This window comes from Pollicipes pollicipes, unplaced genomic scaffold, assembly GCF_011947565.3.
Source record: "Pollicipes pollicipes isolate AB1234 unplaced genomic scaffold, Ppol_2.1 Scaffold_3447;HRSCAF=4054_pilon_pilon_pilon, whole genome shotgun sequence".
In the NCBI taxonomy this organism is placed as follows: Eukaryota; Metazoa; Arthropoda; class Thecostraca; order Pollicipedomorpha; family Pollicipedidae; genus Pollicipes; species Pollicipes pollicipes.
In genome coordinates, this window is record NW_023596297.1 from 43,445,174 (window position 1) to 43,463,221 (window position 18,048).

The following is an 18,048-nucleotide window of genomic DNA, read 5'->3' on the forward strand; positions in this document are numbered from 1 at the left end:
CAATGATTGTTCAAAGATAAACTTGGGTTGCGTTTGTGCTCTGAGTAGATATGGTTTTTTGATAGTCCTGTCACCTGTCTAGCTTGGAGGACATAGAGCAACGATAGTAAGTTCCATCATTCTGGCAAAAGGCATTGATAATTGGTATAATTTTTAGGTAATCCGTAATGAGACTGTCTTATATTATATATGGAATGTTCATTGAAGTGCATGGTAGCAGCTAATAGAAATTTGATTATCATTGTGCACATATTTTCCAATTCACTTGCCAAAAGTGCTTGCAAATGGCTTGTAAGGATGCTCTGAGCACACAATTGAATGCAAAGAAGATTAGGTGATTTTTCTATTCCCTGAACCTATCACCCTATCAATGAACCTGTGCCACCTAGATCAACAATTGATTTGCTTCCTTCTGTTTTCCAGATAAATGTGCTAGAGGGTTCAGATACCAAGATTGTCCTGTGGCATTGTGGCTCAGGGTTAGCCCTTTGACATGTTTGTACTTATGAGTGTTATTTTATTGCAGCCTGCGTCTGGTGGGAACAATGGCAGTATCTATATCATGACATGTACAACATCACTGGAACTCTGCAGCATATAGCCCCAGTTGTGGCAAGGCTCTTGACAGGTAACATGAGTGAAAGATTGTGTATATTGTATGCAAAAAATGAAAGATTAGTTTAAAATGGCAGTTTTAACTTAAGAAGGTGTCATTGCCAAAAATAACATTAATTGTATTGTCATATGCAATAGGAAGCAATCCTCTTTTTCAGTTTTTTTTTGCGTCAACATACAGAGGCATCACAATAGCTATACATATATTTGTATGATATTTCTTTGAAAATTTTTTGGCATTGGTCCTCCCCATTCATACTCTTTAACTTTACTTGTGAACAGGGGAAACTGCCAAGCAGGCCACCAGTCCACTGTGGCTGAAGTCAGCTGGTATCCTCTTGACACCTGGCCTGTTCATCAGCAGCGGATATGACTGCCCGTATGCATGTATGTACCTCACTAGCACGTGAAGCTTGGTAGTGCAAGCCATTCAGCAGGTCTCATCTGCAAATTCACAGTTTAAGACAATGAAACTTTTCAACTGACTTAGTTATAAGCATTGAAAATGCATTCACAGCACCATGCATCAACATTTCTTTTTTTATCAGTCATTATGCTAGGGTTGGTGCGTCTTGACGGCAAAATCACAACTAGCTCAGGTGGTGAGGTTTATTTACTTCATCAGCCAGTAAAGCGTACTACAGGGCGGGCACTCTTAAGCCTACGCGGTCGGCACATGCCCCAAAACTCCGATTGTCGGGCGGCTGTCGCCCACGACATCGGCCGATGTCGGGCGGCTGCCGGGCCGACGGCCCGCGTGATGTTGGTCGCTGTGGGCCCACGGATAGCGGCCTGTGTGGTCGGCTGCGTCGGGAAGTTGGGGGTTGGGGTGGGGAAGGGGTGGAGAGCATCCGACTTCACGGACGGCGGCCTATTGTCCAGCGAATGCCTGGTCACTGACTGGCCCATCCTTGTCCTGGAGGCCACCCGCCATCAACCAACAGCAGTCTAACGCGTATTCGGATCGGGTCGATGCTCCCTGGCCATCCGGTCGGTGGTCTCGTGCGACCAGGCCGACACAGTCCAACACTCCCACCAGCCAGCTGCCGTCGGTTCTGCGTACGGAGACAGTCGCTGTATCGCTGGAGTATAGGAGTATCGCTGTTGGCATATTTGCTGGACAGTTACGATTCAAATGGTAAAAGATGCCATATGAATATGGGAATGCGCTACTACGTGTCACATCTGGACGTGATAACGATGTTTTGCTAATGCGCAATTCCTTTCAGTCGCCAATGCATTGATAGCCGCATGATACAACGAACTGTAGAATCGTTGGATGACAGACAGTTTGTGTTTCAGGTGTGGGACACTAATACCATGACGAAAAGCGAGACATTTCGTTTCGATGAGAAACTCATTTGTCATGCAATGTCACCAGTTGCCACGGCACACAGTCTCATTGCTGGTAAGCCCACGCCACCGATGATTGATGCGTATGTCACCTTTTGAACAATGGTGATCCCACAGCGATTGTCTTTGGGTCTATCGCCTGCTTCTCAGGTAAATTCGAATGATCATTCACCCGACTGGCTATAAAAGTAAATTGTTTGGAAGATGTCAAACAACAGGGACATACTGCTGGTACCTCTAACAGCGGGCAAGTGCGCCGCGTGCTGGCAGTGGGCGGCGAAAGTGCGACCGTCACGCTCTGCGACCTGAGGTCAGGCTCCAACACGCACCAGCTGCGGGGTCACGCGGCCGCCTCGGTCGACACGTGCCGCTGGTCTCCTGCCCATCACCACCTGCTGGCCACCGGCGGACGCGACAAACGGGTACGCCATATACACCAGCAGACGCATGCCGGCCGCCTGCTGGCCACAGCGGGACGCTGGGCCCCTCTGTCGCCCAGCTGTCAGCTGCTGGGCGACATGTCGGCCAAGCTGGGTTGCCGGGGCAGTGAGATCCCCGGCAGATTTTTTTTGCATGTCTTTGGGGCTGTTTATTGCGAGCCGTTGCACCGCAAATACATTTACGAGGTAAATGTGCCCATGCTGGTCCCTTGCCAGTGACTTTCATAGCGTTACATATGCAGCAGCAATAGTATATGTCGTTAGAGTATATTCCTTGGCTTCGAGCGACGGGACATATATAAAATTGTTGGGTACGCAAAACCTTGAAGTGGGTTATGTCTACACAACGCCCCCGGATCCCATAGTAACGCGCGATCAGTAACGACTTACTCTGGGGAAGCTATTTCGACGCGAGGTCAGGCCACGGACATTGCTCACGTACAGGATGGTGTCGTGGGTGGAGACTCTTCCGTTTTGAGTGTTTTAGTGCAGTGTATTAGCTGGTTGGATTTTGCGTCTCAGGTTCGGCTGCACAGTACAAGGTCAACTAGTCGCCATTTAAATTCAGATAAGGCGAATTTTTAAATTATAGTGGCATGGTCGTTGTTGTCCATTTCAAGTAGACGGCCTTTAGACCTGACATCTTGCGGAATAGTTCATATGAAGTGACACCGGCTGCCCGGCGTCACTTCGGTAAGTGACCTTAAAGCTAAGCTCGGCCTACATTAGTACGTATTCCTGTCAGGGAAGGAGACGCTCTTTCGTTTGATGTCCGTTTTAAAGATACACGACAGTTGTAACGGGAGCCGCAGTACCAAAGTCGCCAGACCATGCTATAATTTGCGAGATATATGGCGTGGTCTGCGGCGTCATCAGTCACGGGGAAAAAGCGTAACCAAGCGTTGTGTAACTGTGAGTGACATTCGATTGCTCTATCTAGTACTATCAGTACTATCGATGGATCGATTTGTGTGATCCGCAATTAACTAAAAGTCACATGAAGTGCATTTAGTCCTTAGTCAGTTGTTCAGTGCACTTGCGAGGAACATTATTCACATCGACACGGCAGTAGTAATGGCCTGATTCCCCGGAAGAAAACCGGGAGAATTGAGAAATAGAGGGGTTGATATCGCGGCAGCATGCCAAAATGTAAACCCATCTATATCTTCGTGTGATAGGTTTAAATGATGGGTTTATAACTCCAAATGCGCGGACGTTCCACCTTTTTGCGCTGCACAATTTCAATCTTTAGCGTCGCGCTGTCATTGTGACCAACAATGACATCATCCTCGAGAAAAAGCGTGACAGTGCGCGGCGCCTCCGGCAGATTCTGTTCTGGGACGTGCGCTACGCCAAGAGCCAGCTGGCGTCGCTGGGCCGGCATCACCCGCGCGAGAACGTGGCGCACCGCGCGCCCGTGGCCGGTCTGCGCTTCCTAGCCGACGGCCGCCACCTGGTGTCGGTGGGGCGCGACGGCGCCTGCGCCGTCTGGGACCTGCTGACGGGCCGCGCGTGCTGGCTCGCCATCCCACGTCTGCGGCTCAGCAACACCGCCGGCCTGGGCTACCAGCTGGCGGTGACGGCCGACGGCCGCCGCCAGCTGGCCTTTCTGCCGGACGGCACCCAGCTGGCCACCTGTGACCTGGGCGGCGGCCGGCTGTGTCAGAGGCTCGACGGTCACCTGCGGCCCGTGCTCGCGTGCGAGTACGATCGCCGCTGCGGCCGGCTGCTGACGGCCGGCGCTGACAATAACGTGCTGGTGTGGAGCGCCGCCAGGACGAGCGCGCACGAGCAGGCGCGGCGGCCGGACGCCACCGGCCGGGCGTCGAACGGGGCCGGCGATGTGATGCAGGATGAGTGGAGCGATGACGACTAGCACGCCGGCAGGGCGTAGGCAGGCCGTAGGCAGGCCGTAGGCAGGCCGTAGGCAGGCCGTAGGCAGGCCGTAGGCAGGCAGGCAGCGTGCAGGAGAGGGCCACGAGCGGATGTGATTGTGCTCGTCATGTACCAGCCAGTGATCGTTTTGACACGTTTGCGGTAACCACTGCGTGTTGAGGAAACCAGAGATACGGAGTGAGATTCCCCGCGACACCCGCCCTTGCTGCCGGTGTGAGAGGCAGCCGACGCCAGATAGCCTCATCAGCTGAGCGTGTTGTAAAGCCCCAATGACAACAGAACCATGTTTGTGTTGTGCTTGGTCGGTAGATTGTTGCAAACTGAGGTAACGAGAGACCGCTGTGCATCGATGAAGATGTCGGACACATTTGCCGATATATATATATATATATATATATATATACAGATATATATATATATATATATATATATATATATATATATACATACATATATATATATATATATATATATATATATATATATATATACTACATTGCAGCCACGGACAGGAAGGATTGTGCGTGAAATTGCCGTCACGCTCTCCCACCCATCAAGGTGTTCCCAAAATGCTGGCCGTAAATAAATCCATTACCTGATTTAAACGGGATGACCACTGTGGCGCAGATGGCTAATGACATTAGCGTGCTCAATGCGGAATCCGAAGGATGCAAACAAGGGATGACAGCAGCTGGAGAGCGATCTTCTGGTGGCCTTGCGTCACCAAGTAGTGTCCTCGGCATGGGGTCATGATGTTCCTTTAAATAGAAGCATCTATGCGTGATGCGACGCCGGCGGCGTGTCCTGACTCTAGGAAACCGGAGCAGTTCTTCGTTCAGTATGTTCGAAAAAGGTGGGTGTGCCGCCGTATGCATGCGTTCAGTGGCAGACAATCGTCACAACGAGCAAATATTCTACTTTGTCACGCCCAGACGTTTCGAAACGAAATACGAGTGATATGCGGCATCTATGCGGGTAAACGTACCTGCGTTATGCACGCATCGCAGCAATTGACAATGCATTAATAGCGGGATTCAGGGCTGGGCAAAAAGTTTCGCATAACGGAACGTGTTTGGGGGGATTAATTATCAACATCGGTCGTGAAGCGGTGTAGCCAAGTTGCATGCGTGACCCTCGAAACTGGTGGCAACTACTTTTTAAATGCATGCCGGCTCCGCGCCTGACCTAATGGGAAATTTCGTCTCATAGCATAGCAGGAGACACCCGCGCGACAGAGCTGTGCTTCACGACCAAAAAGTCCAATCCAACGTCCCGAGTTGACAATAAAACGGTCACGGAAACCGCTGGACTCTGGTTTGTTTATGGAAAGTCATGCACGCCTGAGGCACTCCAGTGACATTGGCGTTATATTCAAATGAAACTGTACAATCAACCATGACGCAAGAGAGTAACTGTATTGCATTTTAGTGAGCTGGAGCGACCCTGATAATGCGCGGGTGACACCAAATCAACTTGTCAAACCAACGAAGGTAGGGAAAAGCCATCGTCTAAAGTCAGACGAGCATTGTATTTTAGCAAGATGCAGAGACACCGGGGGTTCGCGAGTATGACAAGCTAAAATTGTCAAAGAAGCAAGGCCAGAAAAACAAAGCAAAGGCGAGCACAAGTCGGCGTTTGTATCATAAAGTATTTTACGAACATTTTGGTAGCTTGTCCAGCGCGTGAAACTGACGCGGGTGTGTCGACCGGGAATATTCCGGGACCGTGATCAGATAGGTGGGACTGATTCCAGGTTGGTGTGCGTATTAGTTATCTAGCAGTGGTAAGCAGGTTAGTAGAAAAACAGTTGCCCATTACTGTGCGAAAATGACTGCCGTGTCTTTAAATCTGTGAAAACTATGTGCTCATATAATTTCTTTGTTTAACAGAATGTGGTGCATGCTCACCTTACCAGCAGTTCTATCTGTGCTGCAAACTACAATGGCTGCACCATTGGTGGTGAATACCTGGGGTTTCACCAATGCCACTGAAACAGGTATGATTGAGAGAGGTGTGCTACAGTTAATTTGATACTTAAATGGAGCCCAAACGGTTCATGCTTTTTGACATCATCTAGTGTGGCTAAAGGTCACTATGGTGTGATTGCACCACATTAAATGCTCAGAATATCACTTAGGGGAAAACATGGTATTTACATATAACAATTGGCATATATTTTTGTGAGTGCACATGCCTATATATATATATATATATATATATATATATATATATATATATATGTGTGCATGTCTGTATGTGTGTGTGTGTGTGTGTGTGTGTGTGTGTGTGTGGGTGGGTGGGTGGGTGCGTGCGTGCGTGCGTGCGTGCGTGCGTGCATGCGTGCGTGCTGCGTGTGTGTGTTTGTGTCCATGTGCATGCAGGCATGTGTTTGTGCTACTTGTGAAACTTTCATTTCATCATTTAGCTGTCTTGTTGAACCTGCTAAGTGGCCACCAATGGCACATCACTTGACACTACTTCCTAGTCTGCACCTCCCACTGGGACCAACCAGACCAACGTGGGCCATGGCCACTTAACAGTCATTCAGTGTACCCTGAGTCATCAGGGGCTATCACTGCCATCCATTGCGGCAGCTTGGCAGGTGCTGATGGCGGCGGGCTCGGCGCTGGATGCCGTGGAGATCGGGTGTACCACCTGCGAGAAGCTGCAGTGCGACGGCACGGTCGGCTTCGGCGGTAGCCCAGACGAGAACGGCGAGACCACGCTGGATGCCATGATCATGGACGGGTACGCAGGCGGACGTGAGCGGGTGTGTGCGCCGACCGCGTCCGGTCCGGCGTTAGGTGTCGCGCGGTGCGGTAGCAGCGGGTCCACGGTACCCCACGCCTCACCAAAGCCGGGTGCAGTGATGCATGATTAACCATCAGCTGCGGCTAGGGGCAAGGCCAAACCTTTGGCAAGGAGGTGGGGGTGGTGGCGGGGGGGGGGGGGCACAGGGTTGACAAAAGGCCTCCTGATAGTGACAGCCCCCCCCCCTCCACAACAAAATCGTTGGATATATCCCATTCATTGATGAAGGCAGGATTTCTTTGTTACTTCTTCATTTTTACCTTCTATAAGCGGAACAGAAACCAGAAGCTACCGCCAGATCAATTCTGTCGAAATTTTATAGCCAATAAACTGAATAAATCACGTGTTATGCGGCCCTCTACATTTGTTGAGGCCCTTCCAATTCCCTGTCACTTGTGGAGGGCTCTATAGTCTTGCTGGGGGCCCCATCTTTTAGCCTGTTCGGGCACACTCGATCGTTCGGGGTCCATCACACTCGGTCTTTGGCACTTCCCATTGGTTTTTGAGGGCCCCTTGCTTTTGACTGGACCCCATCTGTCAATCCGCTGGGGCGCACTCCACGTTGGGTCTTGGGAGCGTCCTATTTGAGTGGAGGGCCTTTCCTCTTGTCGGGGACCCCCATGTGTAACCTGCTCGGGCACACTCGGTTGTGTGGAGGCCCTACACATCAGGTCTTGAGTACTTCCTATTTGAATGTAGAGTCTGGGCACAGTAGGGTTCTACATCTGCCACTATCCGGTAGCATGCCTGGGCACTCTTAATCAATCAAGGGCCCTCCACGGATTCTTCGCACGCGCCCGAAAGGCTTTATACAATTTCCCGGGCCCCATATGCCGGGGCACACTCGGTTGCTGAAGGTTCCTCCATATTGGTATCGGGTTCTCTCCGCTTGTTTGGAGGGCCCTGTGCTGTTGCTGTGGTTCATATGACGTAACGCGCCGAGGCACTCAATAATCAGGGATCCTCTACATTGACCTAAGGCTCTTTCCCTTAATTCATGTACACTAGACCTGGGTCATTTACTCCCTTTGCTGAGAGGGCCCTGGGCTCTGGCCAAGGCCCTTTATGTTAGCCTGCCGGTGTACTCCCGATCGTTTAGGGGACCCTCTATACTGGTCTTGGGTTCTTCTCGCTTGTTCTGACGACACTGCGCTGCTGACGGGAGCCCATTTATTTGACGTGACCGGGGCCCGAACCCCAGACCGACAGGCCAAGAGCAGAGCGCCGTAACAGTTACACCACCACCGCCGCGGACCTAAATCCCAATCTGCCGGAACATTCCTGATCTCGCTCCAGGATCTCGCTCTCGCATTGGTCGTGGGCTCTTCTGATGAATTCAGTAGGACCTTATTATGTTGCCGAAAGCACCACGCGTGCTTGCGAGCGCCGAGGCGATCCGCCTGCTCTTGTATACGGGCCCAACTAAATTACTTCGCGTACCGAGAATCCCGAGACCACAGGGTGACGGTTTCCCGTGGCCCCTTAGCCTTAGAGCAGCAGTCAGATATGCGCCGATAAATTTGTGCGCTTAATTGTTGAACAAAATTATGCGTGCCGCCGACGTCATGCGTGTTATTTCCGTTGGTTATTGAATTCGTAACGTAATACTTGTCCATCATGTCCTCATGCGTGTCGAATGCTAGGATATTTTGTACTCTTTCATAAAAGTCAAAGCAAACTGGATTAGTCATCAGCTATCAGCTGATCACATCAACTGGCCAGCTAGCCGTACATAAGCTGGGAATCAAGTTCGTGATTGATTTTAATGGTGTTCAGCAGCCAGCTTTAGTGAATTTTGCCATGTTTTCTCTGGAACACCCGGCCTCAAAATGACAGGATCCACCACATTTTGTATCGTCCGTGTCTGTACCGAGCTACGGCACCCCCCCCCCCCCCCTTCTTCCTGCACACAGCAGGCCAATGGTGTACCCTGTGTATCGCACGCGGCGCCTCATGGGACAGCGCGGTCAGTCACAACAGAACCCGCTGCTGCCAGGGCCACGATGAAGGTGGGGGCCGTGGGCTGCCTACGGCGCGTCAAGAGCGCGGCGTCAGTGGCGCGCGCCGTCCTCGAGCACACGCGCCACACGCTGCTGGTCGGCGAGCTGGCCACCCAGTTCGCCGTCCAGATGGGCTTCCATGAGGAGAGCCTCGAGACTAAACACTCGCGCCAACTGTACGAGGACTGGAAACGGAGAAGCTGCCAGCCCAACTTTTGGACGGTATGAGCTGTGTTGGGACACTGGAGCTGGTCTTCAGGGCAAAATCGACTGTAACAGAAACCGATTTATGGCTAGTGCGTTTTTGAGTGGCAATGCGATCCTTTGGAGTAAAGGTTCTCCAGTGTTTGAAAGGCGCAAGTTGCGAGTCCTACACTGTTCATCAAAGCGCAACGTTGTATCAGTGCGTTTTTGGTCGCCGTTCCGCGCCGTCGCAAGGACGCATACCTCCGCTTCAGAATGTGGAGCCTGACCCATCGGACTCGTGCGGCCCGTACCGCCGCGGCCGGGCAGCGCCACAGCAGCACGAGCCGTCCTGGGCGGGCCCGGCCAGCCACGACACCATCGGCATGGTGGCCATCGACGGCCGTGGCCAGATGGCCGCCGGCACCAGCACCAACGGAGCTATCCACAAGATACCCGGGTAACGAGAGGGCGCAGAGCGGGCTCCCGGCTCACGAGGGCTGCCGCTGGCTTTATACCCGCTAAACAAACTTGTATGATCTCGTTTATACTATAGCCCACGGCCGTCCTCCGCTGCCCCCCGCCCCTCCCACTCGAGAGCCGTGGCCGCCCTCTGCCTCCCCCCCCCCGCACTCCACAGCCGTGGCCTTCCTCCGCTGCCCCCCCGCCCCTCCCACCGAGAGCCGTGACCGTTCTCCGCTGACCACCCCCCGCACTCCATAGCCGTGACCGTCCTCCGCTGCCCCCCGCCCCTCCCACTCGAGAGCCGTGGCCGCCCTCTGCTGACCCCCCCCCCCGCACTCCACAGCCGTGGCCGTCCTCCGCTGGCCCCCCCCCCCGCCCCTCCCACCCGAGAGCCGTGACCGTTCTCCGCTGACCACCCCCGCACTCCATAGCCGTGGCCGTCCTCCGCTGCCCCCCCCCCCCCCGACCCTCCCACTCGAGAGCCGTGACCGTTCTCCGCTGACCACCCCCCGTACTCCATAGCCGTGGCCGTCCTCCGCTGCCCCCCGCCCCTCCCACTGGAGAGCCGTGGCCGCCCTCTGCTGACCTCCCCCCCGCACTCCATTGCCGTGGCCGTCCTCCGCTGCCCCTCGCCCCGACCCTCCCACCCGAGAGCCGTGACCGTTCTCCGCTGACCACCCCCCGCACTCCACAGCCGTGGCCGTCCTCTGATGCCCCCTCCCACTCCAGAGCCGTGGCCGTTCTCCGCTGACCACCCCCCGCACTCCATAGCCGTGGCCGTCCTCTGATGCCCTCCCCCCCTCCCACTCCATAGCCGTGGCCGTCCTCTGATGCCCTTCCCCCTCCCACTCCATAGCCGTGGCCGTCCTCTGATGCCCCCTGCCACTCGAGAACCGTGGCCGTTCTCCGCTGACCACCCCCCGCACTCCATAGCCGTGACCGTCCTCCGCTGCCCCCCGCCCCTCCCACTCGAGAGCCGTGGCCGCCCTCTGCTGACCCCCCCCCCCCCCGCACTCCACAGCCGTGGCCGTCCTCCGTTGCCCCCCCCCCGCCCCTCCCACCCGAGAGCCGTGACCGTTCTCCGCTGACCACCCCCGCACTCCATAGCCGTGGCCGTCCTCCGCTGCCCCCCCCCCCCCCGCCCCTCCCACTCGAGAGCCGTGACCGTTCTCCGCTGACCACCCCCCGTACTCCATAGCCGTGGCCGTCCTCCGCTGCCCCTCGCCCCTCCCACTGGAGAGCCGTGGCCCGCCCTCTGCTGACCCCCCCCCCCCGCACTCCATTGCCGTGGCCGTCCTCCGCTGCCCCTCGCCCCGCCCCCCCCACCCGAGAGCCGTGGCCGTTCTCCGCTGACCACCCCCCGCACTCCACAGCCGTGGCCGTCCTCTGATGCCCCCTCCCACTCCAGAGCCGTGGCCGTTCTCCGCTGACCACCCCCCGCACTCCATAGCCGTGGCCGTCCTCTATGCCCTTCCCCCCTCCCACTCCATAGCCGTGGCCGTCCTCTGATGCCCTTCCCCCTCCCACTCCATAGCCGTGGCCGTCCTCTGATGCCCCCTGCCACTCGAGAACCGTGGCCGTTCTCCGCTGACCACCCCGCACTCCATAGCCGTGGCCGTCCCCTGCTGCCCCCTCCCACTCGAGAGCCGTGGCCGTTCTCCGCTGACCCGCCTCCCTCCTTCCGCCAGCCGCGTGGGAGACAGTCCAGTGCCCGGCGCCGGCGCGTACGTGGACGGCGAAGTGGGCGGCGCCGTGGCCACCGGCGACGGTGACGTCATGATGCGCTTCCTGCCGAGCCTGGTGGCGGTGGAGGCAATGCGCGCGGGCGCGGCGCCGACCGACGCCTGCCGCGCCGCCATGGCGCGCATTGTGGCGCGCCACCCGGACTTCGTCGGCGCGCTGGTGGCCGTGGCGCGAACCGGAGAGCACGGTGCCGCCTGTCACGGACTGGAGAGCTTCCCGTACAGCGTGGCTGAAGGCGGGCGGGCTGGCGCGCGCGTGGTGCGTGTGAGCTGCCAGTAAGGCGCCGACTGGCACTCTGCGTGGATGTCAGACCCTCCTTTACGGCTCACTGCGTCCGCCGCTACTTACCCCTGGTCACGTGATGGCCCGATCTAGCGAGGTCGGCGATGCGGGTTGAGGCTGGTTGACGAGCACCAGTTTGGTCACGTGGCACCTGGCTTGTGGTTGGGCCTGCTCGCGGACGGCCGCGACAGTAGGCTCCGTCTGTGTCTGAGCTTTCAGCATCTGGCCGAGTCCGTCGCAAGACTCTGTAATCCAGTCTGCCAGCGGGTCCCTTGTGCGCGGGTGTTGAATCAGGGTCGATTTAATTTGTTACAGTACAGTTTTTTCTTGAATGTTCCTTACCAACTCGCTATATGCTGCATTTCAGCAGACAATTGTAACTGCGGCATGAAATGTGGCATACAATACGTTAACATTTGCTGCATCGTGAACCGACCGCTAACTCTTCATTCGATTTCAGTTCACGCGCTGGCACGCAGCGGCGCTGGCTATCAAGCGCCAGAGTGTACTTGTCATGACTGCCCGCCCACTGTTGGGAACCATGGCCGCGCGGCCGCTGGTGCGTTGCCGCGCGTGCGGCCGGTCAGATGGGTGACGGGCCACCTTGCTCGTGTCCCTTGTGATCCTTCCTGACCATTGCTCAACAGAAGTATACAAAAAGTACCTCTTCTAGTATCGTAAGTATACGGAAGTATCCCTAGCGGTGGACCGCGATGCTCGCTGCCAGAACGCCAAATGACCATACGGAAAGTGGGCGGTTTTGCTGGTGTGTGTGTGTGTGTGTATGTTGCATCTTATGACCATCATGAAACGTGGAAACATGTAACCCGTTCTGCTGCGGGTAATTGAACTCAGTAGTGCCAAACTACTGAATGATGCAGTGTCTTTCAGTACTATTCTTTTCCCATGCGGAACAATGTTTCAAGTAAGACTATGCTCAGACCTTGACATTTCAGGACAGCAATGTGTCTTGCTTTGTTTAATGCTCCAGTGAAATTCATATGTCGACGTAGGTAGGTCAACTGGAAAATGGATGTTGATACGAAGCGCCGTTTCTCGGGCAGCCATGCCCAGGTGATGCTCGGAAACGATAGTACGTGTTACGGGTACATTGAATGATAAACTGCAACATCCGTACGGATTTCCTAGAGAATTGGCTCCCAACTGTTAGGCGGAGAAAAGGCCTGACATCAGGTGCTACCTGCGGGTTTGGATATGGATCTGCTACACCTGGCTAGTTGGTATTGGTATCTCAGCAATAGCACACGTCACCATCCCAGTAGCACAGCCTGCTCCCCATGTGTTACTGATCGAACCAACGCCCGGCCCGCGGCATCAGGCAAAACACGCTGGCTGGGCTGAAGACGATGTGTATGACGAGAGTGTTTCGCCTGCATTGGCCTGCGACCCAAGCGATCATCGATAGACGGCATCACATGCGCAGATCTCATGTCGCAGCATACGCGCAGCGTGTCCGCTCGGACCGACCGAGGCAAGCCAGCTCGACTTGTGTACAGCACTGTCACTGGAGGGGCCGATCCCGGCCGCGTCACAGTAGACCCAGCTGCTTCTCCACCACGGCGTGCGGGAGCCCCATCACTTCGGAGCCCTCTACGGCGCCGAGGTAGTCGCTGAAGTCTGCAAACAGAGACATCGGCCATTGAACATAACTATTAGATCAGACAACATAAGGTACACATACGGCCCCAGGTCGCGACGGTCGTGAACATTGGGAAGGAACCCCAGCGTGCATCAAAGCACTGCCGCTATACGAACCGGTCACAAGCTACGCTTTCTACGCGCATCGACGGCGCAAACAACCACGGAAGCTACATCAACAGTTCACCCCGTCCGTGTGCCGTTGAACCGCAGGCCAGTGCCACTTCACCCGCGGCGCGGGGCCAGGTCAGGTGGTGCTCACCGAGCGTCTCGTCGCGGCCGGTCAGCGTATCGGCCATCAGGTTCGAGGAGCGCATGAACGGCAGGCGGCCGACGCGGCCGGCGGCGCGCAGCTCGGCCTGCTGGCGGAGTGGCGCGTGCACGCCCTGCACGCGGCGCAGCCAGTCGCCGCGCAGCTCGGCCTCCAGCCGCTGGCTGCGCGCCACGGACGCCTGCACCGGGTGCACCTGGGCGCCAAGCTGCGGCCGGCCGGCGTCCAATCCCAGCGTCAGTCGGTCGGCGGCAGCGCCATACTCACGCCTCTCTGACATCTGCCGCAGTGGGTGCACCAGCCACTCAGTAATCTTATTCCACAGCAGGGTGCTCTGATGTCTGACTTCGTGTGACAATGGTGATTATTGGGGTTAAGAGCACACAAACCACCATGGTCATTTCAGCCCTTATGTGTGACATCTAAGATTTTGAAGAAATGTGTGGTCAGATACAGATGTAATTCAGGGGCTGCCTGTCAATCCCACTTCTGGCATAACAGAGCAATAATGAAAACAATGGCATAGGTGGGAGCACCCTACAAGATTTATAGCTTCCACCTATGTTATGCACTTATGTTATGCACTTATGTTAAGCCGTATGGTTTGCCTGTTGCTCTGTATAGTTGTTGAATGCTAAAAGCAAACCTGGAATTTTAGCATTGGATCCCAAGGCTGAGAACCAGGCACAAAATCTACAGCACTTATTGGGAGAAACAAAATTAAACTGTGGATATGCACCAGCATATAAGCCACCCACCAATATAAATAATGCTAACAAACCAGGTCATTGGCATTTTGGCACCAGCTTATCTTCCAGCATGTGGGTGTGTGTCATTGAGGCTTTTCACAACGCACTCAGCTACTGAGGCTATATGGCGTTGCCTGCCTCTCACCCTGGCAGGAAGGGCGGGCACCTGGTTTCCCAGGCGCGCAGCGGTTAATGCAGATGCGTTAACCACTGCACTACCAGCACCCTACTTATCATCCAGCCTTTGTCATGCATGCATAATTGATTTTTAAGCCAAACCTATATGCTCCCTAATATACAGACATTTGAATCTTCCCCAAACTGCATGCAGGCTTCAAAAGTACCTCACTAATGCTCAGGAATGATGCATACATGCATTTTGCTATTGACTGTCCAGTGGGCAGTGCCCAATGATGATAGACAAGCAGCCTAAAACAATCAATACAAAATATAAAAGATGTGAACTTAGTCTTAACTGCATGCATGACTCATTCCATTGGCAGAGGTGCTAAAACTTTTGAATTACACAGTTCACAATTTTGATAACAGGTTGCCTGTGGTCACACAACTTTGACAAGGCACAACACAACTCACACAACTTTGGCATGTGGCAAAGGATATGGCACGGCATGGAGCAGATATTCTGATTGTATGGCACAGTAAAGGTTACCAGCACAATGCAACTACACATTCTAGAACATCGCAAAAAAACACTGCATAACATGTTCTCTTGGTGAGCTGGCCATGATCCCTCCATGACAATTATATAATAATACACCAATTTCTGAGATCCCACAGGCCACACACATACATAATTAGGTGTAGGTGTACTTTCCTACCTGACGTTAGAAAAACTCATTGCACACCATTCGCGTGTTTAAAGCGGCACATATCGGAAATAATCTCAAAACAGGTAGAATCATGCTCCTACCTTCGAATTTCAATAACTTCGATGGCGGGCTCCCGAGAGCCGCGCGAACCGCACCGCCTGGACTCCCCAGCGCCGTTTCTGCGTTGCCGTTGCGTAAATACAATATTTCTGCTTACCAAGAACTCTACAAAATGCACGGAACCAAGGTAAACCATTCATCGTGTTTAAGGCGGAACATATCGTAAATAATTTCAAAACAGGTAGAATCATGCTCCTGCCCTCGAATTTTAATAAATACGATAGCGAGCTCCCGAGCGCCGCACGCACCGCACCGCACCGCCTCGACTCCCAAGCGCCGTTTCTGCGTTGTTGCGTAAGCACAATATTTCTGCTTATCAAGAACCATAAAAAATGTACGGGACCAAGGTAGCAGTGATAAAGCAACCAAAATCATTTCTTATCAAGTTTAGGTACGTTCATGAAACACACAGACCAAAATAGTGCAGAGCACATCCTAAATTAGTCTAACCTAACCCAACCTAACCTAACCTACCAGATCAAATTTCATGGATTCTTGTTACCTTGGTCCATACATTTTTATGGTTCTTGATGCTGCTTGATGCGCAGCAATGTTGTGACAGCGCGCAGTAATGGCACTGATGTCGCGGGTGCTGTGTGTGTGGGGCGCTCGGGAGCTCGCCATCGTAATTATAAAAATTTGAAGGTAAGAGCATGAATCTACCTGTTTGTGATTATTTACGATATGTCCTGCCTTAAACACGGCGAATGGTGTACAATGATTTGTTTGAACATTACGTAGGAAAGTACACCCTGACCCATAATTGGTTAGCAACATCACAAAGTGTAACTGGAGAGCTAAAAACAATATTGCACAAAATATTTGGGATGATGTTCAGGCAGCCACAGCCAACATCCAGTACCTAGGTCATGGTACACATTGGTGCATGACACAACAATATCACACCATTCCCCAATGGATATTCTTAAGAATCAGACCCCATAAATAGTCATGAAGCAAGAACATTTCATGGAAATCTAATCAGCTTACCCTCCAAATATAAAAATCACAATAACAATGACAGGGGTCAGTCATGGATCATGCCACACTAATATCACTAATACTGACAGGACATGGTTTTGCAGGGGATTGATTGGGGGAGTTGTCAGCTGACAATAGCATGGTTGGGTTGGGTTAGGATAGGTTAGTTTAGGTTATATTATTAGGCTATGTTGTGTCATGCTAGGTTAGGTTAGATTTGATTAAGTTGGGCTGTTAAGTTAAGCTAGGCTAGATTAGGCTAGGTTAGGTCAGATCACTAGCTTAGGCTAGGTTAGGTAAGGTTAGGATACATTCTGGTGTCATTTCATATTTTCTTTAAAAGGCTGTATTCTCAGAGGAACTGCAAGTTGACTATCTTATATCAATGGTGCCAAAGTGTTTCGTCTCTGGAGAGCTCGGAAGTTCCCTACTGGTAATATTAAAGGTTGAAGGTAAGGGTGTAGATGTATCGATTGAATGATTATTTACATTTGCTACCTTAAAGAAGCCGATTTATGTGCAATGGCCCATCGTAACATAAGGTACTTAGGTTAACCTACTATGTCGAGACGTTGTAACATTATCATTATCATTGACCGGGACAACGGCGCGAGCAATACTTGCATCTCAAAGTTAATTGAATTGAGCATACTGGCCTGGTACTGATTGCCCCTCCTGCAACGTAACGCTTACTCACCTTTATTAATAAATTTTTGGAACGGTTTCACCCGGGCAATTCCGGAACTCCAACCAGGGAACACCAACACCCCGAACGAACCCCACACGATGAGCTTGACCTGAATGAGTTGAAGGTTTTTGAGGCTGGTTGTAATGTACACCAAACCATGAGCAAAAAATACTAAATGTTGGTTAAATTTACCAAAAACTCTACTGCAACAACAAAAACATGTTTCAGGTATATTGATCAGACAATTTTTTTGCAAAACTTTACACATGATTTATAATCTGCTTTCTACGAGAATGACTTATGGCTAGTTAAGCTCATTGGGCTCAGCTTTTCAACCAGGGACGAAGCCGTTTGAACTGAGTACTGAAAACCATCAAGATATACGAAATCGTTGCACTTTGCGCTACATCATGCTGAATCCCTCGCGTGGTGCACCTTCCGCTTGCTTTAGTACAAATGTTCCTAAACACACTGCCCTCGACTGAAATTACTTCGCTGTCTTCGAGGTCTAGGCTCTAGAAATGCCATTTTTCGAAGGACGTTGACCATCATAATGAAGCATGGCTTGGTTGCCCAAGGCCCTAGACAAATGTTGCCCCCCCGCCCCTGGATCCGTCCTTGATTTCGTCTCGCAGAAATTGGTACCTGTGAGGTACCGTGCGAAATATGATCATCTCGATCTAGAGAGAAGCGGACGGGATTGCAGCGGTATGGAGAATTGTTTTCGAGATATTTCTGTTCACAGAACTCTAGAATGCCAGCCGATTTCGTCGCAGTCAAAATCCGATTTGACCCAGGGCAATATAACACCGGGTACTCCAAAGTTTTGACTAGTAGGTATCGACACATACTATAAGTATACCAGAATCGGGATTAACACCAGATTTAGGATGTTGTACCAAAAGTTGGCAGTGCCGTGCTAGCGGCATCTTTGGTTTGTTTGTTGCGATTAAATGTAATCA

At 52.8% G+C, this 18,048-nt stretch overlaps 3 protein-coding genes across 6 annotated transcripts; 2 read left to right on the forward strand and 1 right to left on the reverse strand.

Annotated features, from left to right (window-relative positions):
• Positions 1–1,477: 1,477 nt before the first annotated feature.
• LOC119091829 (DNA excision repair protein ERCC-8) lies at positions 1,478–4,686 on the forward strand. The gene is made up of 3 exons (XM_037214723.1): positions 1,478–2,023; positions 2,239–2,390; positions 3,736–4,686. The coding sequence occupies exons 1-3, from the start codon at positions 1,867–1,869 to the stop codon at positions 4,282–4,284; spliced, it is 858 nt and encodes a 285-aa protein (XP_037070618.1). The 5' UTR covers positions 1,478–1,866; the 3' UTR covers positions 4,285–4,686.
• Positions 4,687–5,980: 1,294 nt separating this feature from the next.
• Positions 5,981–13,023, forward strand: LOC119091699 (N(4)-(Beta-N-acetylglucosaminyl)-L-asparaginase). 4 transcript variants are annotated; one of them, XM_037214529.1, is made up of 6 exons: positions 5,981–6,041; positions 6,194–6,300; positions 6,899–7,052; positions 9,112–9,337; positions 9,574–9,758; positions 11,452–13,023. In XM_037214529.1, exons 2-6 carry the CDS (start codon positions 6,195–6,197, stop codon positions 11,783–11,785), a joined length of 1,005 nt encoding a protein of 334 aa, XP_037070424.1. In that variant the 5' UTR covers positions 5,981–6,041; position 6,194; the 3' UTR covers positions 11,786–13,023. The 4 variants fall into 4 exon arrangements, with proteins under 4 accessions (XP_037070424.1, XP_037070421.1, XP_037070425.1 ...); XM_037214526.1 differs by having other exon boundaries at positions 6,022–6,095; XM_037214530.1 differs by having other exon boundaries at positions 6,038–6,057.
• A 119-nt stretch (positions 13,024–13,142) lies between these two features.
• On the reverse strand, positions 13,143–17,195 carry LOC119091700 (proteasome maturation protein). The gene is made up of 3 exons (XM_037214531.1): positions 17,096–17,195; positions 13,710–13,998; positions 13,143–13,426 (listed from the first exon to the last, which is right to left on the reverse strand). The coding sequence occupies exons 2-3, from the start codon at positions 13,996–13,998 to the stop codon at positions 13,338–13,340; spliced, it is 378 nt and encodes a 125-aa protein (XP_037070426.1). The 5' UTR covers positions 17,096–17,195; the 3' UTR covers positions 13,143–13,337.
• Between the last annotated feature and the right edge of the window lie 853 nt (positions 17,196–18,048).

Bases quoted from the DNA above. Each gene is read 5' to 3' on its own strand.
- LOC119091829 (XM_037214723.1), top strand. From the start codon at position 1,867: ATGATACAACGAACTGTAGAATCGTTGGATGACAGACAGTTTGTGTTT. The intron at 2,024-2,238 runs GTAAGCCCACGC...GCGTGCTGGCAG, and splicing joins GGCACACAGTCTCATTGCTG to TGGGCGGCGAAAGTGCGACC. The intron at 2,391-3,735 runs GTACGCCATATA...CGCCTCCGGCAG, and splicing joins CCGGCGGACGCGACAAACGG to ATTCTGTTCTGGGACGTGCG.
- LOC119091700 (XM_037214531.1), bottom strand. From the start codon at position 13,998: ATGTCAGAGAGGCGTGAGTATGGCGCTGCCGCCGACCGACTGACGCTG. The intron at 13,427-13,709 runs GTGAGCACCACC...CTCTGTTTGCAG, and splicing joins CGGCCGCGACGAGACGCTCG to ACTTCAGCGACTACCTCGGC.
- LOC119091699 (XM_037214529.1), top strand. From the start codon at position 6,195: ATGTGGTGCATGCTCACCTTACCAGCAGTTCTATCTGTGCTGCAAACT. The intron at 6,301-6,898 runs GTATGATTGAGA...CCATTGCGGCAG, and splicing joins CACCAATGCCACTGAAACAG to CTTGGCAGGTGCTGATGGCG. The intron at 7,053-9,111 runs GTACGCAGGCGG...CGCTGCTGCCAG, and splicing joins GATGCCATGATCATGGACGG to GGCCACGATGAAGGTGGGGG.